The sequence below is a fragment of the Vanacampus margaritifer genome, chromosome 5 (assembly GCF_051991255.1).
Source record: "Vanacampus margaritifer isolate UIUO_Vmar chromosome 5, RoL_Vmar_1.0, whole genome shotgun sequence".
NCBI lineage: Eukaryota > Metazoa > Chordata > Actinopteri > Syngnathiformes > Syngnathidae > Vanacampus > Vanacampus margaritifer.
In genome coordinates this window covers 7,739,353-7,766,372 of record NC_135436.1, presented here as the reverse complement: position 1 = coordinate 7,766,372, position 27,020 = coordinate 7,739,353, and the positions used below count along the sequence as shown (strand labels likewise).

The following is a 27,020-nucleotide window of genomic DNA, read 5'->3' as shown; positions in this document are numbered from 1 at the left end:
ATTAACTGCGCCACACAATGCATTCTGGGAACAATATATACCTTTATATGCAAAACAGGTAGATTTAACACGTCAGAAACTCATACAGGCAAAGTGTTGCCGCGTTCTATTTACATTTGGGTTATTTTTTTGAATAATATGATTACAGTTGAGCTCCGTAATTTAGGGCTGGCGCACAAATAGCGAAAATCTGTGTATAATTGATAGCAATTGTTTTTAAGTCATATACCATTATTTTAACGATCCGGCCCACTTGGTAATATATATTCCTTAATGCGGCCCCTGAGCCCCTGAGTTTGACACCCCTGACCAAAAGTATTTTGCAGGTTCCAAACAGCAGAGTTATTAAATGGTAACAACTGTTGGCTGTCTCATTTTAAATGCCTTTACTATTTTAATTGTAATTAAAATTAATTAATAAAAATATACCTTTATGCCATATATTTACTAATCTATATGACTTGTCTTAATTACTGTAGGTTTATCCATCCATCCATCATCTACCGCTTATCCGGGGTCGGGTCGCGGGGGCAGCAGCTTTCTCCCCAGCCACTTCAACCAGCTCTTAATTTAAAAAATATTATAATATTAAAAAATATGTTATATATAGACATATCAATCAATCAATCAATCACATTTTTTATTTGTGAAGCGCTTTTCATACAAGGATTGTAACACAAAGTGCTTTACAATTAAAAATCATCCCAGGTCCTAGGCCCCACCCCCACAAGATCCGACACATGATTGTGGTTGAAAGCAACCTTAGGTCCTCTTTCCTTCATAGCCACAACATCTGGGATCCCTCAAGATTCAGTTATATGTCTCTTTTTGTCAGCCTGTATATGCTACAAGAGTAAAATTCTTCAGAACTCAAAAGTCAAACCTACGCCATTGTTTATCTCTCCTTGTGTATGTCCTGTGGGTAGCACATAGCATGAGACGGCCACACAATCAAGTACTTTTTGTACTCAAAGGACCAAGACTTCTTGCAAACACAGCGTGTGCAGAACACAAACCAGTGCCTTGTTCAATGGAAGTATTCTGAGCGTGTATACTCGGTTTAGAAAAGGGATAACCCAGGGGTCTTATTTAGGATTTTAAAACCCCGAATAAGACCATATTTGGGTTTTTTTTGCACGTCAGTGAGACCTGGAAGAGCATGATTAGGAGGAACGGCACCAGAGAAACCAGTGAAAAAGTTTTACAAAATGAGCCTGTCGAAATCCCTTGTCCTCAGATGAATTGCTGCTGCTTATGAAGGCAAATACAAGACAAAGAATAAAGTCCAAATATCCATTGTTTAGAGTTTACATGTCTCAACGGGCATGGGTCACGTTGAGCTGCGCACTCAGTCTTGGAGATATGTGACTCTCCTGGACGAGTTGTGGCTTGTTGTCTTTTTGCCTTATTCCCAACCGCTGAGGAATTTGACTGTGACTCCAACTTCGACATGATGTGTCATAGCAGTTACAACACAAAACATACCCCAAGGCAACGGTATTGATGGATCTCTGAAACCGGAAGTTGCTATTGAAAACTTGAGAGTCAAATTATAGTCATAATATAACCAAAATGAGTGTGAAAATACAGTAGTCATATTAAACATTTTACCGGGCAGTTACTGCTCAATTGCAGGTTTTTGTTTATTGGTTGCTAATTAAAACAGCAGCATCTACCGAAAATCAGAAACAGTCTTGGACATGAAATAAAATGTGGAGTCTTTCTGGCTGCCACTTGGCCCTGAGAACATGAAGTGACGTTATACACTCTAAAAACAGTTGGGTCAAAAATAACCCAACTATATGTCAAAAATGGACTCCTCTACTTGGGTCAAATTGACCCAACTTTGAGTCAGGAAATGGTGCTTTTAGTGTAAAACAACTCATAAATATTGGTCAGATCCTTTACTTGGGTCAACAAAATGGGTCATTTTGTGTAAAACAACCCAGAAAGTTGGTCAAATTGACCCATAAAGTGGATCAGTCCATTTTTGATCCATAATTGGGTTACTTTTGACCCAACTGTTTTTAGAGTGTTGAAGACCATTTTCTTAGTCTTCCACTAGTCTGCCTCCATCAAACCTTTCGGGATTGTTCATGCTTCTTCGCATTTTCTCTATCAGTCCTTTGACTTTGTTTTAAATATAATGTTGTAATAGACAACATTATAATCAGACCATTTTTTCATTATGCATGTACAAATAAAGGCTCCGCTCTACAGTTGAATAAATATTCAAAAGGAAAGATTGTAATAGGCCTTAGTCAAAGTTCTCTTTCAGGACAAATTTAGACAAATTTATAGTTTCTCTAAAAATCAACAGTTTTGATCATATTAATTAGACAGCTGTACATGCGGCTCTACATTCAAAATCCTCATTAGACTGTGAAATCTTGAAAGGTCATACACCGCTCCATTCATTTTTTCCCTTCTTATCGGCACTTCCCCATAAAGTTAACATTGTATTGCACCTTTATTTATAGTTGTCACCATAATACAGTTAACCTAAAGAAGAAAAAAACACATTATGTAAATTTGCCACAATCGGACATCAATGATAAAAATAAGACTGGCATAAAGTGACATTTCCAAGAGGTGTTGTTTAATCCCTCATGTGACTCAGGTATGTCAGAACAGCCCCTCCTCCATCCGTCTATCCACCTACCAAGTCAACTCTGAGTCGACCCCCCGCCCCCGCCCCTCCTGTACTGATGCGCCCTGTCAGCTGGAGCCCAGCGAGCAGAGATGGTTGTAGAACACTCTCAGCTGGATACTGAACCCTCAAGCCGGGGCTCTCACAAACAGACTTCATACTTGACAACAAATATCGTAAGATCACATTTTTCATTTTCAAATGTGTTTGAAGCAGATTTTTGTTGTTGCAGTGAACGCTGTTTGTTTAAATGTAAAAAAATGTGTCATCGTGAAGCACATACTTATTCATATAAGCTGCCTTCTCACTCAACCCACTTAAATTGTTTTACTTCTATTTTTTCTTGATAGATGCATTTCTAATATGTTTCAGTCCTGTCATAATTTAAAAGTATTTGACTGAATCCACAGAGAAAGTAATCCACAGGAAATGACATGAGCAATGGTTATGTCAAACTTTTCTTTTCTTTTTTAACAACTAACTGAACAATAAATAACCAACAATAAATAACCATCAATAAATAACCATCAAAAATATATGATGTCTTAAGAAGTCAAACAATTTGTTGTCACTAGGAACATAAAAATGTATCTGTTTTAGATTTTTAATAAGTGAATCAATCTGAGCTGCCAATACATGACTTTAATTTCGTATGTTATTTGATCGGTACTTTCAGTGTGTTTAAATTTATGGTGCAGTACCCCCAAAAACTCAATTAGGATTTAAAATTATTGTCCATAGTGTACTTAAGCAACATTTTCACAATTATTTTGTTGGTATTCACTTCATATTCTCGGTGATAAGATTTTTGTTAATTTCACTGTTTGTATGAGTAAAACTGCTCCTAAACTCAAGGGCCCTTTTGAAGGTTTATGCAGCCACTGTCGCTTGATTGAAACATTTTTCTTTTTTTTCTTTTTTTCCCCATTTAAGCCTCCTCAGCAATTGAGCTTACAAAGTCATGGGAGACCTGCACTGTTAACCTACTTTGCTTGGTCTGCTCCCTACAGTACTTAGTTTCAGCCTTCTCATGTTATGTAAGAGCACAATTACTTCGCACACATACTATTAACTGTTTAATACTATTTGTTAGCATAGTAATCAGAGATGGGTAGTAATGAGTTACATTTACTCGGTTACATTTACTTGAGTTACTTTTTAAAAAAATTTACTTCTAAGAGTATTTTTACCACACAATACTTTCGACTTTTACTTGAGTAGATGTGTGAAGAAGTAACGCTACTCTTACTCCGCTACATTGGGCTACACTAGAGTCGTTACCCGCCGCCCCATTCATACATTAGATCTACCGTATTTTCACGTAAGCGCTCCACTTGACTAACTGTATGGGAGCATTTCCGCGGACACATTGCTTATATACAGGAAATGGGGCCCTGGTTGAAGACTAGCTAGCAGGCATGATGAGAACCCAAAAGAGTCAACTGAAAGATGACGTCTTGATGCTTTAAGAAACTGCCTGGTTGAGAGGCAGCGCCGAGCGAGTTACGCCACAATTTGTGAATGGATTGTGCATGCTTGGGCGAACGTGTCTGCTTGCACTGTTGTTCGAGCTCAAAAAGTTATATATTTTTTTATTTTATCATTTGAAAATGCCAGAATTTTCACATAATTTTATATATTTGTCCGATGACATTGTTTTTAAAAATCAATCAGACTTCATGTTCAAGCTTAATACTTAATACTTGAGTATTCTTTTCAGCGAATACTTTTTTACTTGAGTGATTTTTTTTGTTGACTACTTTTTACGTAATATTATTTTGAAGTAACGCTACTCTTACTTGAGTACAATTTTTGGCTACTCTACCCACCTCTGATAGTAATCTTAAAGTATCAAAAATGTTGAGCGCAACTTTGTACTCAAAGTTCAAACCTATCTACTGTATCTCTACTCCAAACCAATCTGAACGTCCATGAAAACGAATTGCCCCAGAACCAAATGTTGTTGTACTAGCCTTGAAAGCAATACATAAAATCAAGCATTTGCGATAACTGATTATGATTCTTATGTATCACCGTGGAGGACCTTTGGCCCACGTTTCTTCATAGCATTGTTTTTAACTCAGTGAGTCATATTGGAGGGTTTTCGAGGATTACATGTTTAAGGTCATACCACAGACAGCATCACAATTGGATTTAAGTCCTGGCTTTGAGTTGGCCACGCCAAAACTTTCATAACCCAGGTGCGCTTGAGTGACATGTGTGTGGCTGATGAAATATTTGGACTCTGCCAAATAACCAATCCGATAACGTTAAGTCATTGCAGCGTTCCTCTGTGTACAACAGGAGATACGTAGCTCTGCGGTTATGGCTGCCTAAACAACAGCCAGCAGCCAAGTAGTATTTAATTTAACAGGAGAAGAAATGCTAAGGCTAAGCCATGCTAAATGTAGTCACAAAACGCTTGAATAAATGATTACAATTTTCACACAAGTCTCACTAGAACCGCATTCGATACAGCAAAGAATAACCAACCATGAACAGCAAATTAATAAGTGTCAAGAGAGAAAATTGAATCCACAGCCACACACACATTACAGTCCGAAATCCGAAAATGGATTAATAAGTTATCGTATGTGTCAGCCAAGAAAAGGGGCCACTAAGATGAAAAGTATATTAATATACTGTATAGTAAATATTTTCAATATCAGTAATTTGTTTGTTTGCAAAACAAAGTGGCCAGTTCTGATTTTGAGATCTGCAGCAATAAATGTTCTCAAAATTATATTATATTGCATTTTACTCATTTTCCTAATCAATTCAGTTTAGCTAAATGAGCGTGTAACCTCATATTTCTTGTGTCATTCTGTAAATGATCACTACATCGTTGCATATTGAGCAATTAAGTGCCAAAATTGACTAAATCAAAACTACGAAGAAGAAAAAAAAACGGTCGGTATTTTGTAAAACAAAACTAAGAAAATGTAATAAAAATGTGAAGAAAATAAATAATTTTTTTTGGAGTCTTTCTGGTGGCGTGTGTTTGTTGTCTTGCCTGAGATGCAAATTTCCTGAAAATCTAAATGTTTTTGACAAAATATCCAGAATGTTCCTTAAAGGTTATGATAGTGATTGACATTAGAATTTTTTTTCCTGAATTCATTTTGAGTTTATTTTTTAGATCTAGTAGCTTACTTTGTTTGACAGGTGCTATTTAAATGATTTCTTGATTCCATAAATCTGTCAGTAATCAGGCCTGGCAAGTTCTCAGTCATGGTCATTGCTCTTTCTTTCCCAAGAAATCCCAACATAAAGCCATTGAAAAACAACAACCACTAGTCATTGCCAAAACATCCATCCATTCATTTAATATTGCATTTATCAGCACTATGATGCAAATGTGTTAACCACCAGGACACTGTGTCAGTATTGTAATACCAGTTTGACCATAAATGCGTTAACTGACATGCATAAACGAAAAAGTAATTACAAATGTGCCTACATATGAACTTCCCCATCAGTTCAGAGTCAAAACAAAACCATAGTTTGTGTCTCACACAATACAATGTGTCGCTTCCTGCGCTTTGATTTTACAGCGCAGGGAAAGAAAAGCAGACCATTCCCCTCAAACTGCAGAGAAAACATTTGGCCCACTTTTGTCTGCATCATCCCCGCTACATGAAGTTGACTAATACATTGAAATAAGACAGACGATGTTACCTCTCGAATGTGCACAAAAATGCATCTCATTTCTCATGGAGAGTAAAACGTCATCCCGTTACTGCCTGCTAGCGGAAAAAGTAGCAAGAATACTTCTTGGTGCCTTTAATGCAACCACAATCATTTATCTTGCCAAGATGGTTTTGTGAGATTACGCCTTTGGATCCTGGTTGCACTGATAATTCCACAGGGACTGTGAATAAGATTGCAAATATTTTTTCAGGTTGTACCCTCCTTCCTCTCACTGTCTGGATAGAAGGACTTCTTGTTCCTGGATAGCAGATGTAGTTTGCCTACTTAAAGATTAAAGGAGCCATTGAGTGCAGCGTTTTCACTTCACTGTACAAGAAAAAACTGGCATAGTTCATGTTAGGTCAGCTTTAATTCAGTTTCACATTCCATTGTAGGGATATGCAACCTTTTTTTTAATACACATTTTTATGTGAATTATCCATGTAAAATGTTCTCTGTAATCCAGTGATGAAGTAACAAGTTGTCTAATTACTCTTTTAGAATGTGTTTAAAACGTGCCTTTAGAGTAGCCTGTAATGCTTTTTTTATTTTTTATTTTATTTTTTCCACGTATATTCTTCACTTTGTGATAAATATGATTCTTGTCTACAAGTTTGGGTTTAAAGAACTTGGAATGAACAGGTTAAAAAGTTCCATTACATTGTTTGATCAAACATGTTGGCAACATTTTCAGCCTAATGATAGTCTCCTTCATGAGAGAGCATTAGCCAGATGTCTGTAAATGAAGAATGTTTTTATTCAGTCCATAAAAACATTGTATCATTATTACTTTTGTCTAGGGATGACCAAGTGCCGATACCATTAGTACTTATGATGCATAAAATTTCCCCCAAAAACAATGCCAATTTTTTTAAAATAATATATCTATCCCAACTCTAGCAAATTTCCTTAAAATTTAATGAAATTCATGACAATTATATATTTTTAATTTGCTCATAAAAGTCATTTTGCATAGAACACACAATAAAATGAATTTAAAAAAAAAATTCCATAAATAAGATGAAACAAATAATTCAGTGGCCAGGAAAAAAAAGTCCCAATCAAAATATGTGGTTGTACAACTTATTTTTAAGAAATAGAGCGAAGTGCAAATAATTCAATTCTATACAAAAGGGCTTCAAGTTATTTAGTAATATCTACCATGTTAAGAATTCCTCAAGCTGTTTAGTGTGTGATGTTTAATTATATCTTGTTTTGAAATCCATGCTTTTAATTCAAAAGGCTGCTCTGTATTGACCTTTTGCACGTGACGTCACAGCCCTCATGGGAACGCCTCCTCGGGGTATGCCTGTATTGTAACCATTGAATGTCGTACAGCGTAAAGTCCTTTATCTAATCGATTATCTTATAAAATGGTCATATCTTGCTTTGTGGTCGGTTGTACAGACAGACAAAGGAGTAAACTAAATGTTGTTTTTTATCTCATACCTACTAATGAAAACAAAAGACGTGGATTGATAGCAGCAATCAACAGAAAGGACTGGCAGCCCACAAAGTATTCACGGATTTGCAGTGATAATTTTTTGCAAGGTTAGTAGATAAATGTTGTAATTAGTAGATAAATGTTCATACATTTTACGAGTAAACGTACACTCTAACAAAGATTGTAACAGAGGTGTCGAATTGCGTGTTTCAAATCACATTAACGAGCCAGATAGTTAGCGTCCACTCCAACTGCACGAACACACAGCTTAGTTTTAAAATGCACCTTCTTCAAAACTATTAAGTGCATTTGACTGTTTAATAATGGGGGATTTCGTCTTTGTGCTTGTTTTTCACTCTGGAGTTAGAGTCATATTCATGAAATGACTTCATTAGCTTGCCACTACGATAGTCATTTGTTCCAAGCTAGTAAACATTAGGGGTGTGAATTGCCTAGTACCTGGCAATTCGATTCGTGTCACGATTCGATTCAATAATGATTAATCCCGATACGAATCTATAAATTGATTATTGCGATTTTTTTTAAACAAAAAAATTGAAAATACTAATCAATAAACTTGTACATGTACATTTTAAGATTTGTATGAAAATGTATTTATGTATCTGAAAATTTAGGCTTATAACTGAGCCACTGCATTTAACAAACAGACAGGTTGCAGTCTGTTTCATGTTTGAACAGCACTGAAATTAAATATTAAGGCTTAATGGTCCATTAACATAACATTCTTCCATGCTTAATGTGTGAATCCTAACCTTAAGTAAGACGTTTTGTTGAATATTCCCATAAAAAATTGATGTATAAAAATCAATTCGGCCGCATATCGAATCGATTTGAGAATTGCGCGCTGTAATATCGCGATATATTGCCAAGTCGATTTTTTCTAACACCCCTAGTAAACATAGTAACATAACATCATCACAGTATCGATAACCGTCGCGAGTACCGATACCATGAAATACTTAGTATCGGTACTTGTCCATCCCTACTTTTGTAACAACAATTCATTAGTATCAAATAAGCCACGTTGGGGTATTTGTTTTTAATTGCTAATCCAGTTAAGCACGTGGACAAAATTGTTCTTGTTGTATCCATCTTTTATTGAAAGAAAACCCCACAGTTGTCACAAAAATATCTTGAAACGGACAAAATTAATAATATATATTTTTTTTTAAACATGCAAATTAACGAATAAAAACCAGACATTTCTTTTTAATTGTGTTTCAACTAAACAAACAAAAAAATCAAGAAACTAAGCATCGGGGGATCTGTGTGTGTGTGTGTGTGTGGGGGGGGGGGCGGGGGTGGGGTGGGGTGGGGGGTGACGGTACCCTTTACTTACCAGTTGCCTCAGGTTTGAAGGGTGCTTTCTCCACATGGCATGCTTCAGCTTCTTACACTAGTTCAATAGGATTTACTGTATATCAGGACTCAGGCCTCTTCAGAATAGTTGAATATTTTGCTCTTAGCTATTCTTGGGTGTTTTTAGCTTTGTGTTTCGGGTCATTATCCTGTTGCAAGACTCATGATCTGCCACCGAGACCAGGCTTTCTAACACTGGGCAGCATGTCTCTCGAGAATTCCTTGACAGTGTTGAGATTTGATTATACTCAGTACAGAATTCAATTCAGATTCTGCTTGGTGATGGTCTTATCGTACTTGTTTATCATTTTATTTCTAATCTCGTGAGACAAATCTTGAAAAAAAATTGTTTGCTCTGGTCCTGGCGATTACATTTAAACATAATAATAATAATTAATCACATGACTTCAATAGTTAACTCACGATTAATCGCACATTTTATGTCTGTCCTAAGTGTACAATAAAATATTTTTTCTAAGTTTCATACTGCTGTTACATAAAAGTGGAAAAAATATTCAACTAAGAAATATGGCTGCATATTTTAGTAATTGAAACAGTAATTTCATAATAATTCATAAAATTGAGTTAAAATTAAAAAGATGTACTGTACTGAAAAAATATTGGTGTGATATTGATTTGTGTTGATGTAATTTCTGCCACTAGATGGCATAATTGCATTTGTAAGATATTGGTGACAGCTCAGTGCATTTTTCTTTTCATATTAAGAGCTATCTAAACTTTAACATGAAGTAACTTGTAAAATTCTGCACGTTTTTAAAATTGTAAAATACAACTTGACCCCAGTCTCCACAAACATATGCATTATTTTTAAATTAATTACTGCTCAATTATAACTTAGTACAGGCTTTCCAAGTAAGGGGCCGTCATTCATCGTTGTTAATAATTTGGGAGGAACTTTGAATTAACTCAAAATTAACACACTAATTTTGACACCCTTAATATAGGTGATTACTTTTGGCAGATTTGAGTTTTTTTTGTGACCACTATGGTTTTTTTTCCTTTCACTAACAGCGGGTACTATCAATTCCACATGTGTATTCTTGATGTGACAAACTCTCAAATGAGAATGAAGCGTAACAGTGCACCTGAGGTGGCGTGATCCTGGGCCATTGAGTTCTTTCCGTGGACCGTGCCTCTCGTCCAGAGGACTCTCCTGGTTGACTCGTGATATGTTGGCATGAAATGTGTCTCTCCTGTTCCCTGCCTTCTCTTTATCAAAACCCTTTGTTACCTAAAAGAGAGAGTTCAGACCTCCCACTCCATGCTGTCAGTCAAATTAGGTCGTCTAAGTGTGAAGTGGAGGGCAAGTGAAGGAATATTAATTTCCCATACATTAGTTTAGCTTGGTATCACACATGAGTCTGCAGATTTTCCCAAGGAGGTAACTGCAGCCCCTCCTGCTTCCAACAGATCAAGGCTGGAAAAGAAAGTTGATTTTAATCCCTGAAAGGATTAAGAACCCCCATGAAAGATTAGATGAGACCTCTGCCTCAAAGAGGACAAATTACTGTACCACCTCAGGGAACTGCTTGGGAACTGCTTATACAGTATAAAACAAGTAGATTATATCTCCATTTTGATGTTAGCTTTGCGATCAAGAGTTTGAGTACATATTTCTGCTCTTTAGAGTCTTATCAGGAGCAGGGGCGTAGCCAGAAGTTTTTCATTGGGGTGGCAAGGGTGAAACCATGACTCATATAGGGGTGGCAAGTTCATACCTGAAATGTCTAAATAAGTGGTTCTTAACCATGCAGCCATACCGTTCGCATGCCGATCTTGGGCTGCGAACGCCGATTCGTGGGCTGCATAAAATAATTTCAGAGCATATGTTATGAATTCAATGCATTGGAGCTGTTACAATTGTCAATGAGTTTCTCAGTTACAATAGAGCTTTCTGCCACTTGGCGGCAATAAGGCAAATGTCAGTTACTGACCTGTACACAATTCATGACTAAGTAGTTTAAAATAAAAAATAAAAAAATGTTAATTTTACACACATTTATTAGTTCAAAACATTAAACATTAGGAGTGTGACGATATATCGATATCACGATAAATTGTGATACTTTGTCTCGTGATAGATTATCGATACTCCTACGCAAGTATTGCAATATTTGTATTTAATATACACTATAACGGCTCCATTGTTCATTACTTATTGAGCAATTACTTGGCAGGCCACTAGGGGGGAGCGCCTCATAAGAGTGGCGGGGAAATGTATGGAAGTCTTCAGGCAAAGAAGACTCTAGACTTACTTTTGTGTAAAACAGAAATTTATTATCTGTCCAGCAACTGACTCAGTTTTGCATATGTAACATTTTAAAACATATTTTACTTTTTGAGGCACACAATTTCTGATGAATATTAATATGGATTTAATTGGTTTTAATATTTAAATAATTTTATTTATTTACTTTTGCAATGTTACACAAAAAAATTGTCACAGTTTATAAAATAAAACAATTGACTATGGACCTGAGTGACATGTTGCATGTTAATAGTGTTTAAGAAAGACCCATATGTGTTCACAGAAAGTGGTCTCTGTTAAGAAGAAATTTGTAAAATGCAAAAAAAATACACTTAAGTACTCACTGTGAAGAAGACACTACGTGTCTCTGCCATTGATCAGGAGGATGCCGGAATTGGATTCCAAAACTATCCTACCCCAAGCACAACTGCATAATCAATTTAATTTTGGAATGTTTGTTCACTTGATAATCTGACTCGTGTACCTCTAGAAAACACAGTTTATAATGTATAATGTCAAATAATTACAAATCACCTCTCTTTCATCGCTTTCTTTTTTATCTCACGCTCACAGAGGGCGAGTATGGATAACAAAGCTATGGAATCTGACTCTGTGAGTATTTCCATGGAGGACAATGTCATTTGTAATGGAGGAACTCAGCAACAGGAAGCTTCCATGTTGAAGCTAAAAAAGGTTGAGAACCAGATCGCAGAAGCGCAGCGCTTCACCCATCTGCCCAAACGCTCACCTGTGGATCTTGAGTTTATTGACATCTCTTACACCATTCGTGAGGGATCATGCTGTAGGAGGAGAGGTAATGCACATTAAACTCATCTTTCATACAAACACTTTGTGAAGTCATCAATTTGGCTGTTCTCATGTATTTTTTGAGACGGATATTAGGAATAGGCATTTAAAAAACAATGAGCTTAATTGTTATTCAAAAATCTGATCTTTACATTCATTTTAAAATTATTTTCCCACCCACATTAATCTTTTTTCAATTGTATTTTTTTAAGTAGCAGTTGTCTGAAATGACTTAGCTGACATTAATGTTCTACAGACCACAAACTAGTTGACAGTAAATCAACTTCAAAACACAATGACTCGAAAACTAATTCCCCGGCACCTGGTTTTCAAATAAAGTCCAACGTAGGGCACATTAAGCCTTTAATTTCATTTCAGTGTTGTCATTGACTCACTGGCCAGTGGAATATGGGAGAATGGGAGATATAACCTGATCACCCTACAGCAAGCAATTAAAGTTCAAAATATTTTTTTATTATTTAATGAGTTGATCAGCCTGAGGCGAAGGTTTCACTGCACTTGATTCAACATGTTTTATTTATGAAATACACCTACAAAGAAACTCACAAACTCAGAAAGTCAAGAAATGAGGGTGTATAAAAAAAAAGTATATATATTTATTGTGTGTGCGCGCGCATGTATATATATGTATATGTATGTGTATATGTATATTAAAGCTGTCAAACGATTACATTTTTAATCAGATTAATCACATCTTAGAATCATCATGATTAATCGTTTAATTAAAAAGGTTTTTTAATCAACATTTTTTGCCCGCCAAATTTTGAAGAGCACCTGTTATGTGTTAACTCTTTTGACATCTAATGTTATGAGGACATCTTCGACATTTTTTGATCCACTGCACGCTCCCATCCTCCTCTTTTTCTAATCAGTTAATTACTTGCATAATTTTAAATGACAAAAAAACAAACGACCCCAGTAGTTTGACATGAACAAATATTCTGAATGTCATACGCAAATATTTATTAAATGCTTTACTTTAATGCATGTACTTAAGTTTTTTGCTCAAACACAACCTGTGCTATCTTTAACATAACCATCCACTGTCAAGCTAAATTATCATCTGCGGTCAAAATTAATAGTGTGATTAATCTGCGTTAACACGTGATTAATGCGATAATTGTTTGCGTTTAATTAATTAGTTAACTTTCTCTCTCTCGGGGCAGCACGGTGGCTGACTGGTTAGCACGTCCGCCTCCCAGTGCAGAGGACGTGAGATCGAGTCCAGGCTTCGGCCTTCCTGGGTGGAGTTTGCATGTTCTCCCCGTGCTTGCGTGGGTTTTCACCGGGTACTCCGGTTTCCTCCCACATTCCAAAGACATGCATGGCAGGTTAATTGAACACTCCAAATTGTCCATAGGTGTCATTGTGAGTATGGTTGTTTGTCTCTGTGTGCCCTGCGATTGGCTGGCAACCAGTTCAGGGTGTACCCCGCCTACTGCCCGAAGCCAGCTGGGATAGGCTCCAGCACCCCCCGTGACCCTTGTGAGGAAAAGCGGTCAAGAAAATGGATGGATGGACTTTCTCTCTCTCTCTCTCTCTATATATATATATATATAAATATATAATAAAAATAAGTAGGTTTTGTCATTCTTCATACTTTAATCAGTCAGAAAAGAATAGTCTCCCAGCTATGATTACCCATAACTGATTATGCAGACACACAGTAGTTTAACAAAAGCCACACACCTTCAGCCACGCAGTGTAATCTCCAACAGGCTCGACAGAGTTGTCTTAAGGTGTGCGTTTTTAACCAATTACTGCTGTATGTATTAAACCCAAAATGGCCGAACTAGCAGACCTTTTGGTCTTTTTAAACATGCACTTCTGCCTTTACTGAAAACTTAGGGTTCTATTTTAATGACTTGTGTAAATCTGGTGCAGAGTTGGTTGAGACCGGATGTTGATCATTTCTTAGATGAGCGCAGGCTGGCATATCTGGTTGAGGGACGTCTCTCTGCGTCACTGCGGGCGTGGTCACAGCCGATCAATATTGGCTAATCAAAGTAACTCCTTTTATCCCGTTTAAATGAAGGTGCACACTAGAGTCTTGACATGGTGGAAGCATATCTGTGCCATGGAGTGGCCACTGATCATTCATTTCCTTATCCACCTATAGCTTTGCCACCCAGCCAGTGGAATCATTTTGAATATACATTGCAATGATTCAGAGGGTTTGATTTTAGGCAAATGGCTATTTGAGAGTTTCTATGTGTCTCTTGTCATGACTGTACAGGTTTTATGAAACATAATGAGATGGCTGCTCCTCTCAAGAGGCTATCCATAAACACATTTGATTCAAAGCTTGACTACTTGTAGCAAGTTTATAATTTACTGTTCCTGCATATAAATCCATAAAGGATAAATGTTTATCTTATCTTGTATTATTACTAGGATTCAAACCCTTATTGAAATGCCTCTCTGGGAAATTCTGCAGTCGGGAGCTTGTAGGAATCATGGGTCCCTCAGGTGCTGGAAAGTCTACCTTAATGAACATTTTGGCGGGATACAGGTGAGCTAACACCTCCTCTAAAGCTACAATATGAATCCCTTCCCCCCTGCGGTACCTTTATTGCTGTACTGTCGATGACGAATGTGTCTTTTCTTGTGATTAGGGAAACAGGAATGAAGGGTCAGATCCTTGTAAACGGGAGACCCAGGGACCTGAGGTCATTTCGGAAAATGTCATGTTATATCATGCAGAAAGACATGCTGCTACCACATCTCACTGCACGGGAAGCCATGATGGTAACGAAAGTGATGATATTCAAACATTTACATGTGTGCTCTTTTTTCATACTCACTGTTTGCATTATGTTATGTTACAGGTGTCAGCCAACTTGAAGCTGAATGAGTCTATGGATGTGAAGAAAGAACTGGTAAAATAGACACAAGGGGCAGTTTATCAATTTCTCACAGTTTACGCCACACTCAATGTGGATATGCTAATTCATCTTTGGATTATCTGACACAGCTACATATAGGTACAGAGACAACCCAAAATTAAGTTACTGGCAACCAACATGCTATTTTTCTTTGTTTTGTTTGTGGTTATGTTCAGCTTGAAATGATTAAATACGCTACATACGTTATCATCATCATTATCAAAGGACATTGGGCCACTCATGGCATAAACTAAGCACTCATTTGTCAAAGACTGCCAAGTGCTATCCTAAACCACCAATTGGCAATTGTTTGTTTGTGGCTGGAAGCACATTGTAAAAAAAATTATGTTGTTTTTATGGAAAAAATCTGGCAGCTGTGGTTGCCAGAGAAATTCTGTAAAAAATATTTAAAAAATACAGTGCAAACAGAACTTTATAGTTCTTTATAGAACAATATTTTATTTCATGTGCAATAAATAGTAAATGCTTCATTTTACTGGGATTCAATGTACAATAAACAAAATGTGCATTTAAAATAGTATAAAAGCAGCATGTTCTTGGTACTTCATTTGTATAGCGCTTTCCCACCGTACAAGGTGCTTTGCATTTTGACTAATCATTCACTTACTGATGATTACACAGCATCAGGAGTTTTCTTGCGATTGAACCAACAAGCTCAGGGTTGCAAGACAACCATTCTACCACTGAGCCATGACACCGTGTTCTTGTTAAGTTATCAGTAAAGAACTGTTGAATATACAAGTTTAAAAAGCTTACAATTAGGATACAAGTTGTCCTGTAAAGTTGTTGTTATTTGCACAGTATTTATTTTTATTTTTTTTACAGAATTTTTCTGGTAAGGTCCACAGTATATCATTTTTAAAACAACATATAACATTTAGTTTAACCTTTATATTCACACTACATGGTTTTACTGTATATGTAAATGTTCTTATCTGTAATACGACGTTGTAAAATGCATGTTTCTTTTGGCATAAACCAAATGTATCAAAGAACCTACTGGTACTGACATAAAATGTTATTCTAACACTGCTATGATTAATTTTAACTGTATTACAATGTTTTTTGTTCTACAGTTTAGCTGTGTTTAAATTACAGTAATTTATGAATTCTCAAAAAAAATGATAAAAAAAAAATACTGTCAAACTAACACTTGTGTTTAGTATTACAACATATTAATGTAAATTCCACAATGTTTAGTATTACAACATATTAATGTAAATTCCACAATGCTTGATTGTTTTTCTTGTCACGATTGTACAGAAATTCACTGTTAATTCTAAAGACGTATTTTACAGTGTAGTTAGCTAGCAAAAGAGATCTGTGCTTTAATTCCGATTGGATGGATTTTATCTCTCTTGATATTGATCCTTCTGTGACAGGTAAACGAGATTCTGATTGCCTTGGGGCTCCTTGACTGTGCTCATACTCGTACCGGCTCATTATCAGGTGGTCAGTGTAAAAGACTCGCCATTGCCCTTGAGCTGGTCAACAATCCACCAGTCATGTTTTTTGATGAGCCCACCAGGTAAGATACCGTTAACTGAACTCTGCATGTATTTTAAACTGTGTGATGATAACACTTGGGTATGGATTGAAAAATTGTGTGTCTCATAACTCACAGGGGTGCTTGTTAAGATAAAAAAATGCCACAAAGTCAGATAAGAATACAAAAGTCAGATGTTGAAATATTGCAAGCTATCAGATGTAAAACTATTTAAGTCATATTGATGACCTTCGATCACTGGTTCTCAACCCCGGTCCCCGAGTACCCCATCCAGCCTGTTTTCCTTGCCTCCCATAGCCAACACAGGTGAGGATCGTTATCAGGCTTCATGCAAAGCTTGCTAAATAGCTGTTTGTTTGAAACACCTGTGTTGGCTGTGGGAGACATCGAAAACAGACTGCATAGGGGTGCTCGAGGACCGCATATATATATATATATATATATATATATATATATATATATATCACCCTTTTTTTTGGGGTGGAACAACCTCTGTAAATGTTAGATATATTAGAGCTTTATCAGATTTTTGTGTGGAATTTTTGGGGTTTGCAAATTTTTCTTTATTTTATGTGATGTATTTCAGTGGACCTCAATTATATGTTGTGACATCTAAAGACTAAAGACGAAATGTCAACAAATTGATATTTATTTCCAACAATGTTGCCAGTTGGCGTAGAAGAAACAAAAGTTCATCAAGGTGTCAATACAGACTTGCATAAACAAAGTTCCAACTAAAAACATTTACCATTCACCCCTAAATGGCAGACATGGATTAGTTTACTTGTCTTATATTATTTAAAGATTTGGAATGACATGCAGGACTAACATAGCACCTCAATAATATCATATTTTGAGTAAGTTGATCTTTGTTAGTTGATTTTGGTGACAGGCCGAACAAAACCTTGTATCTCCCAAAAAATGTATGCATGTTCAACCATTAACATTACATCATCAAAGAGAACAAGACATTTTCAACACATAGATTGGTTAGTAATTTGTAAAAATAACACCCATATATGTGGACTGACCAACAGAAAAGATTTAAAAAATAACTAAATAATAAATGTACCAAATTGTTAGTTATAAGGTTTCAGCATGACGCCAACAATATGCACAAAAATAGTTCTTGCGCTTAGTCTTGGTTTACTGTTTAGAAGTTTTGTGCTGCCCTTTGATTAGTAATTATTATGTAAGACTGCTTTTGCACTGGGAAAAAAAATACAGTATATGTGGTTATTTTGTCGTTTGCTTCAAACCCTTTGTTGTTCAATAGTGCATCATTTATACATCCATTGAGAAAAATGTATCACAGTATGAAAAAGGAATGAGGGCAGGCATTTTCACTGATGCAATCCTCTTCGCTTCCGGCTGTTGTACTGGATTTTAACTGATGTTGCAAGGCCCACAGAATATTGTGTTCTATTGCTATAAATGATATGCATGGAATGCATGGAACCTACCAAAAGAAAGATTAGAGTCTCTTCTTATATCAGGAACAAAATGTATATTTCCATCCCTTTCCGTTTTGCGAATCTAGCTAAGTTGCATCATTTTTCACACATCTGTACAAAACAGTGGAGGAAAGAGCTATTTTGCAACATGGCCCTGGTTGATCTCTTGTACTCTGCTGCCACCTGCTGGCCGTTTTTGTAATAACGATAATTGCTTCAAGCGTTCTCTTCAGTTCAGAGACTGCATCAAAGCCTTCTGTATGCTCTAGCATAAAAAAAACTAAAGATCGTATACATACGTTTTTTGGGGACCATGGTAATATTTAAAATAGAACGTATTTATACGCTTTTGGGAGCAAATGGGCACACTTTTTGCATGTATTTTGTCCATATTTAAAATTACATGTTTTTGTCTTACATTTGATGGTTAGAAAGTGCATGGTCCTAAGTGCCCCTGATGAAAAACGGTACACTCCCCCACCCCCACCCACAATTATTTCAGTTGCCTGTCCCTGATTTAGGCTGTTCGTCAGTTAGTAAGTAAATTTGTTTCTCTAAAGTAGTAAACTAATGAAAAAATAGCATTCATTTAGTATCTAATCATTTTTTTAGGTGCAGTGCATGTTGTGACTTTCAGCCTGTCACATCAAGGGTCACTCACCCTATTTTTTTAATGAGACATTAAAAATGAACTAAAGAACACATGCACAAACAGCAGAATAGAATGGCCAACCATGTCCTGTCCATGAAAGTAATTACAATTACCAATTTAAAAATACAATAAGTAACACGTCGTTTGGTTATTAGGGTCCTTTCGTGCGCAGTTGAATGATGACAACGCTTGTTTGTGTTCACCACACATTCCCTGTGCTCATTGAACTTATGTCTTTGATTGTCTTTGCAGTGGCTTAGACAGCGCATCGTGTTATCAGGTCGTGTCTCTGATGCGTTCTTTAGCACTGGGAGGAAGGACAATCATCTGCACGATCCACCAACCAAGTGCTAAACTCTTTGAGATGTTTGACAAGGTATGCGTTATTCCATAAAAATCACACTCAAACATGGATGCAAAATTTGCATGATACTTTTCATATACACATTGTATAATCAACTTAGTAGTTTTGTCATTTTTGTGATTTTCTTCATTTATTAAGGCAGGGGTGTCCAAACCTTTTTGTTTGAGGGCCACATACAGAAAATCAGAAGGACACAAGGGTCACGTAATGTCATGAAGAGAAATTGTGTTTAGTTCTAAAACATCGTACAAATCATTTATTTGTGTTTTTGCATATCTAGAAAAATGCTACAGTATATAAAGCAATTTATTTGTAATAGTGGGACCTATTTTTTTACAACCTCCCTTCTTTGACCATCTCCAAACACTGAAAAATGGATGGTAGGCTATAAATGCCCCCCGGGCCGTACGTAGTTTGGGCACCAATGTATTAAGGCTTTAACCCACTTTTGTTGCCTCGGGTATCTTTTTTTATTTTATTTTATTTTTTTGAACTCAAATCTGTTTTTGTTTTCACAACGCTCATACATGATCCTTCATTTGCCCTGCCCTGTTATTTTTGTTACATGAGTCATTCATTCAGCTCCCTGCCTTTCTTCATTCTGTGAACCTGTTTCTGATTGCGGGATTACTTTTGTTTGTATTTGAGATCTTGTTTCATACCAGTCTTCATGAAACCCTTGTGTATTTTTCCATTGTATTTATGAGTAAACATTGATTTTAATTTATTGTTTTCGGAAGTTTTTGTGACCGTTGCTTCTCTATAAGTTTTAAAGTGGTTGAAAAGCAACCACTAAGTTTTTCAGTTTGCATTCTGCTGAATTATTCTCCAAAATATCACCCAGAAAAGTCATTATTTGAACAAATCTGTTCTTTCACAGCTCTACATTCTTGGTCAGGGTCAGTGTATCTACAAAGGCACAGGCCCCTACCTCATCCCCTATTTGAAGGGACTAGGACTTTACTGTCCTACCTATCATAACCCTGCAGACTTCAGTAAGTCTATTTTTAGTCAACAGAGTGTTTAAGATGATCAAACTTCTTATTAATTTGCTAATTTCCATTAACATTACTGTACATCTACCTGATCTGATTCAGTCATTGAAGTGGCATCAGGAGAGTATGGAGACTTGAACCCCGTTTTGTTTGAGGCAGTCCGAGGAGGAATGTGTGCAATAGAAGAGAAGAAGAACTGCAATGGCTCAGTGGTTTGTACCACAGAACACGCTAAGGTGGGCAGTAAACAAAGTGCTGGCGTGCATCTGTTTCTGAATTAAATGAATTCTACTTTCAACCAAACAAAGGAACACAATGCTTAAGCCTTGCGTTTCATAAAAACATTGGGCCCTATTTGAATAAAAACGGGCATGTCTCCATTTTTGTGATGTGTGTGTGCGACAACGTTGCGCCTCGCTTGGTGACAGAAAGTAGGCTGGACTCGGCAAAAAAAACGAACATGTCTTTATTTTCGTTTTGGGGCAAGTTTAGTTTAGTGTGTTTGAATTTGGTACGCCTACATTGTTCTGGTTTATTCAATTGCATGCCCCAGCGCATCTGGCAATTTGGTGACTAGATTTTAGATGACCTAAAGCCAGGTCTAACTTATAGCGCAGCAAGGTTATTTTTGTTAAAGGCATACTTGACTCATTGAGTCATTTTTAGCAGTAAAAAGTTAATAATTTGACCAGAATGTATTTGATATGATTGGTGACATCACCTGTGCTGAGCAAGTAGGTAACGATCAATCATGGCTCAGTTTGCTAACCAAACCCAGAAAACAGGTGAGTCATAATTGGTCGTTAGCTACTTCCTCAGCACAAGTGATGTCATCTTCAGTCGACAGCAAGCGGAAAAAATTGGTTTTAATCAGTTTTTGTGTTCATTATGGACAAAATGATTAACTTTTTATCACTGAAAATGACTCAATAACTAAAACTAAAATTCAAAAAAACATTTTCGTTAACGAAATAAAATGAAAACGAAAATGCTTTTTTTTTTAAACGATAACTAATTGAAATTCCAAAAGTAACTAAAACTAACTATAATTACATTGAAAATGTCCTTAGTTTTCGGCTTTGGTAATTAATTTAATACATGAGCCTTTGGGGTTGATTTTAAATGTGATTTAAGTATATTTATTTTAATATTAACCGGAATAAGGACATTTGACAGTGTGTTGCACCAAAGTGATGTCACCTAGCAGCAGCCAATAGAAAAGCACGCTTAAGATGATGTCGCTCCCAGGCGCCAATTTTGCCTGCTTGACTTTTGGCTCCAATGGCTCACCTTGCCTGCTTTTTCATTTAATTCAGCCGAAAGGCAATAAATACTAGGTAAGAAGGGCGCATCTTTTTTCATTTTACCATGATATTTATTAAATATTGCACACAAGTTATACACAACATTTAAAAAAACAAAAACTAATACTAAAACTAAGCTTTTTTTAAATAACTAAAACTAGGACGCAATATTAACCAGAATACTGTATTTAGACTAGTGGGGCTGCACAAATGTTATCAGGATTTTTGGGGGGGTTGACTTCCTCTTTAATGAAGATGGTTTCACTGAACTTTGGATATGTACTATAAAGCTAACTGTCTCTATTTTGCTCAGGATACTGGACACATAGAGAGACATACTTTTGCCACAAGCACACTAACACAATTCTGCATCCTCTTCAAGAGAACCTTCATAACTATTTGTCGAGACCAGGTAGCAACATGAAAATACCATACGAATGCTGATTTTAACATGAAAGAAATGCAACACACACTACAATGAAACACGCTGGTCTTCCTGTGATTTCAGGTTTTGACCCACCTCAGACTGATGTCCCACATTGTTATAGGTGTGTTGATAGGCTTGCTGTATCTGAACATTGGTAATGATGCCAGCAAGGTGCTTAACAACACTGGATTTCTCTTCTTCTCAATGCTTTTCCTCATGTTTGGAGCACTCATGCCAACTGTATTAACCTGTGAGTATGAAAAAGAGCAGAGAGCCGCAACTTCAGCATTTTAGTGACTGTTTCATTCATTATACACGTTTGTTATATTTCAGTTCCTCTGGAGATGTCAGTATTTCTGAGGGAGCATCTGAACTACTGGTACAGCCTGAAAGTCTATTATCTGGCCAAGACCATGGCTGATATTCCATTCCAAGTGGGTTGGTGGTACTTGAGTCTTTCAGATTCCATTAAAAAATAATCAACTATAACTACTACATCACTATTTGCAACTGAGTACTGAGTAAGGAGAAGGGTCTACCCGTTTGATACACACTTCTGACATAACAAATTTGCTCACAAATGTTGGTACAGGGGCCTCCAACATGGTGCCATGGAATTATGGAATTATGAATAAGCGATCATTTGAAATTGTAAACACGGAGAAAGATTTAAAGTAAAATAAAGTGTTGCATATAATATTTTTCTGCTTCGTAATTACTGAGAAATCAGTAACATGATCAGTGTTTTCACATATATTTATATCAGTCATTGTTAATATTAACATATGAAGATAATTTGAGCACATTTGTAATTTCAGGAGTGTGTACCAAATGGGTTACCCTTTGCATTAATCACTACTCAACAAGTAGCTCGCACACAGCAAAAAATCCAGTTTGACTCTGATTTTAAACCCAACACTGGATTGACAGCTTTATATGATAAATAATATATAAACAGAATACAATACTAAAGCTTGCATACTACACATAGTCTGTGTGAATGTGAATAAAAGTAGCAATTACAGGCAGAGGCCTTGCAAATGATGATAGATCAACAATACTGTACTCTGTATAGTGCATACGGATGGAAATGAAACTATAGCAATATTACGACAACAGCAATATGTTGTTACAGGTGATCTGCCCCATCATGTACTGCAGCATCGTGTACTGGATGACAGAGCAGCCTCCTGAAGCCAGCCGCTACCTGCTCTTCATAGCGCTGTCCATTTGCACTTCGCTGGTCGCACAATCCCTCGGCATGCTCGTTGGCGCCGCCTCCACCTCACTGCAGGTACTGCACTTAAAAAAAATGCAAACAAAAATGTTATTTTTCTTGCTTGTTTCAACTTGTGTGTGTAAATAAATTTTTGTACTTGTACACAGGTGGCCACATTTATTGGACCAGTCACAGCCATCCCAGTGCTGCTTTTCTCTGGTTTCTTTGTGAACTTTGACACAATTCCAAAGTACTTGCAGTGGAGCTCTTATGTGTCATACGTCAGGTGTGTGCAGTGTCGGCATAAGAACACTTCCAACAGGGCGACACTATGCTGCTCAGTAAATGTTTGATTAGCTTTTTGTCAACAAATAATATACGAATCCATCTCTTGAACCAAAACATGCACTCACATTGACTGAAAATACGAGCATGCGATCTCTCACTCACAGACACACACGCAACTTTTACAACTTTAAGCATTAAAAACAGGTATGTTGCAACAGGCAATGTAAGGTGAATTTAACACATGGCTTAGCTTTTAGAAGTGTTGTGGTACGAGTGTGTTCACTTTTATATATGTGACAGTATGCTTCCACACAGTTGTGCATTTTCAGGCTACTGTAAAATCCTGTGAATAGTATTTCCCCCCCCCAAAAAATAATATAGATAAATAATAATAATAATAATAATAGTAATTATATATATATATATATATATATATATATATATATATATATATATATATATATATATATATATATATATATATATATATAGGCAATTACAAATTTTAATCTAATTAATTACAGGATTTTTAATCAATTAATCTAATTAATCTATTTTAATCTCATATCTGATAAAGGTCCCCAAATAAAGAATTTGAATTCCAGGACATTACAAAATTCTAGCGCATGACTAATCAATTGAATACACCAAATGCTCCATAAGTGCTTCATAAATGAAATTTAAAATAAAAGGTTTAAGCACATCAACAAACCAATTAGGCCATACATTATTTTAAAAGATAATCTAAACTTCAATTTTGTTCAAAATGTTTTTGAAGAGAGAGTCTTTCTTAAATGATAAGTCAGGCTGGAGCTGCTTTTTTCTTTTTTACAAAAGGTACAAATCACTGCGTTCTTGTTAATAGTCCTGGCTTTGCTCTTTTTATAAATAAACTTGCGTTTAACCACTAGCATTACCAAAATTTTAAGACAACTAGATCTCCCAGAGCCGTCATTTTGAGCCTAACATAGTTATTACTCGCTAAGGGCATCCCGGGCTCGTCTCGACGACAGCTTTCCAACTATGTCGGTGCCATCGCTCCACGACATTGCGTTCCGCCATGGTGATCTAGCTTGTAGCCTCCGTGATGAATGGCAGTTGCAGCAGCAACTACGGAAGCCCAGCTGCCCAATCCCGCGGGTCCCGTCAAGGTGAAAGATGTACATTGAAAAGAATAGAACCTTCAAAATAACGGCTGTGGGAGATATAGGTCCAAATAAGTTTGCCTCGCTCTCCTGGCTGTGCTGCACTCGCGTCCATGACTGCTGTTGTCAATGCTTGTAAGGGCTAGTAGTGCTACCCTGTAGTGGCGCGCCTCTGTCGCCTACGGGTACCTCGATGGGCCAAATTGCGCATCAACTTGCCACTTGCGATCAATTGCGTTATTTTTTTAAACGCTAATTTGCGTTTATTTAATTAAAGTGACAGCCTTAATATATATATATGTATATATATATATATATATATATATACATACATATACACACACACGCACACACACACACACACACACACACACACACACACACACACACACACACACAGTCACTCAGTCAATTTAAATCCTAATTAATCACATGACTTCAATAGTTAACTCACGATTAATTGCAAATTTGAGATCTGTTATAGATGTACAATAAAATGTATAAAAAATAAATACATTAAAGCCTCTACAGAGTTACAGCGATGTAAAAGCAAAATAATTAAATATACACAAAAAAAGCTTCGAAAATCATTAAAAGAGCGTACAATGATTTTCAAAAATATGATTGTAAAAATAATTTGAATGACCTTTATTAAAAGTATGTGATAAGAGGATAGTTTTTAAACTGGATTTAAAAGCATTTACACTTTATTAGTATTTGTGGTGGTTTAGTGTTGTTAAGGCCATTCCACAGATGTGTTGTGCATCATTAATGTCACCCTTGGAGAGCCTTCCAATCCTGTAGACAGGGTACAATTCCCATACCATACAAATGAATGGCCACCATCATCCAAGAATAATAAAGAACTTCCTGGTGTGTAAAAGGAAATACAAAGCAGACCTCTACTACTTTGAAAGCCACACTGTTAATAAAATGTTGCAATTGGAATGTGTTTACGTGTCTCCCACAGGTATGGTTTTGAAGGAGTGATTCTGTCCATCTACGGTATGAATCGTTCAGAGCTGGAGTGTCCCAGCAAGGCGTGTCGCTTCCAACAGCCCGAAGAGGTTCTTCAGCTGTTGGACGTAGAAGATGCCAAGCTCTACATTGATTTCATCGTCCTGGGGGTTTTCTTTCTCATCCTGCGGCTGGCCACCTACCTTGTTCTCCGCTATAAGATAAAGGCTGAGCGGTAGCTTGTCTTCCAGAAGGTTTGCATTGTCACCATTCCAGACCAGGCCATCGTTCTCACCACATGAAATAACCCCACATTGGCTTTTTTTTTGTGTTGGTGGCAGCTGCACACATCGCTGCTAAAATACTTTCTCAAGGTGTCTGCTATGTTTCATCATTAACTTGTATTACCTCAATCTATCAGCCATATTCTTCTGTTTTCAAACACATCAGGAACCCTCAGCAGAACATAAACATATTTTTAATATTAAGATGGGTGTGCAGTGATTGTTTCTACTCACTAGGGGGATACATATCGAGCCTCCACTCGAAAAATACAATGTACATAATATAGTTGAAGTCTGCTTTGATATATATTTGAGCATAAACGATTTTAGAAATCACATAATTTGTTACACTAGATAGACTTAACTTAAAAACCCTGCCACAGTTTGGCTTTAGCCCCTTGTGCTAGCTCCCTAGCAGGTAAACGAGCGCCCAGGGATCTAGCTAGGGAGCTCGCATGCTAGCACCTGGAGCTAAAGCCAAACTGTGGCAGGGTTTTTACCTGGATTTGCCTCCTCTGTTGTAAATTGATTATTATACTTTTGTGTTCTCATATTTTATACTCTACTTACAATAGTGATCTAAAAATCCACTGAATCTGAATCGAAATACAAGCCTTAATATTTTTATACTATTATCTTTATTGTGTTTATACACTAACATCTATTTTATATAGAAATAAATGAGTATATTTTTGTTTTGTTTTACCTGCACGACCTCCAGTTATACCAGGACATAACATGCAATCATGTTTGGTGCTAACTTTGATGATGATCAATATGGAAAACGTTACGCATCTGGACTGCACTTGGATCAACAACAAAAACAGCAGCTTTATATTGTATTTGACATGAAGAGTTATTTTTACTCAAACTAGCCTTTTGTTTATGTGTTATTGTTGTTGTTGTTTTTTAGTTTGACTGCACAATCATATCAAATAATTGAGAATACAATAAACAATGATCTGACTAATGCAATGGAATGTTTCAAATAATTCATCATCACTCACTTACGGACAACTACAGTAGAATAATGTGGTATACTTCACAATATGTCAAGGACATCATTATGTCATATCATGAGTCATGACCATAGATTAAACCTGCCATGTTTACTTTGCAGATCTGCCATACATCAAGTAGCCATAACATTATGGCCACTTGCATAATGATATCCAATACATTAACAGTCAGAGAAGCACACGGGGTAATTAATCATGCCGCCCATTGATTAGATGCGAGTCTCCGAAGCTGTTTTAA

The 27,020-nt window shown here is 36.5% G+C and overlaps 1 protein-coding gene across 1 annotated transcript; it reads left to right on the top strand.

Moving 5' to 3' along the window:
- Nucleotides 1–2,708: 2,708 nt before the first annotated feature.
- On the top strand, nucleotides 2,709–26,738 carry LOC144052670 (ATP-binding cassette sub-family G member 4-like). The gene is given in 16 exon segments (XM_077566945.1): nucleotides 2,709–2,747; nucleotides 2,749–2,826; nucleotides 12,007–12,247; nucleotides 14,656–14,773; nucleotides 14,877–15,009; nucleotides 15,090–15,140; nucleotides 16,550–16,695; nucleotides 19,033–19,156; nucleotides 20,025–20,139; nucleotides 20,242–20,375; nucleotides 21,757–21,855; nucleotides 21,952–22,120; nucleotides 22,204–22,304; nucleotides 23,006–23,164; nucleotides 23,257–23,375; nucleotides 25,493–26,738. Coding segments are annotated over 16 exon segments (2,052 nt in total). The 3' UTR covers nucleotides 25,719–26,738.
- Nucleotides 26,739–27,020: the final 282 nt, after the last annotated feature.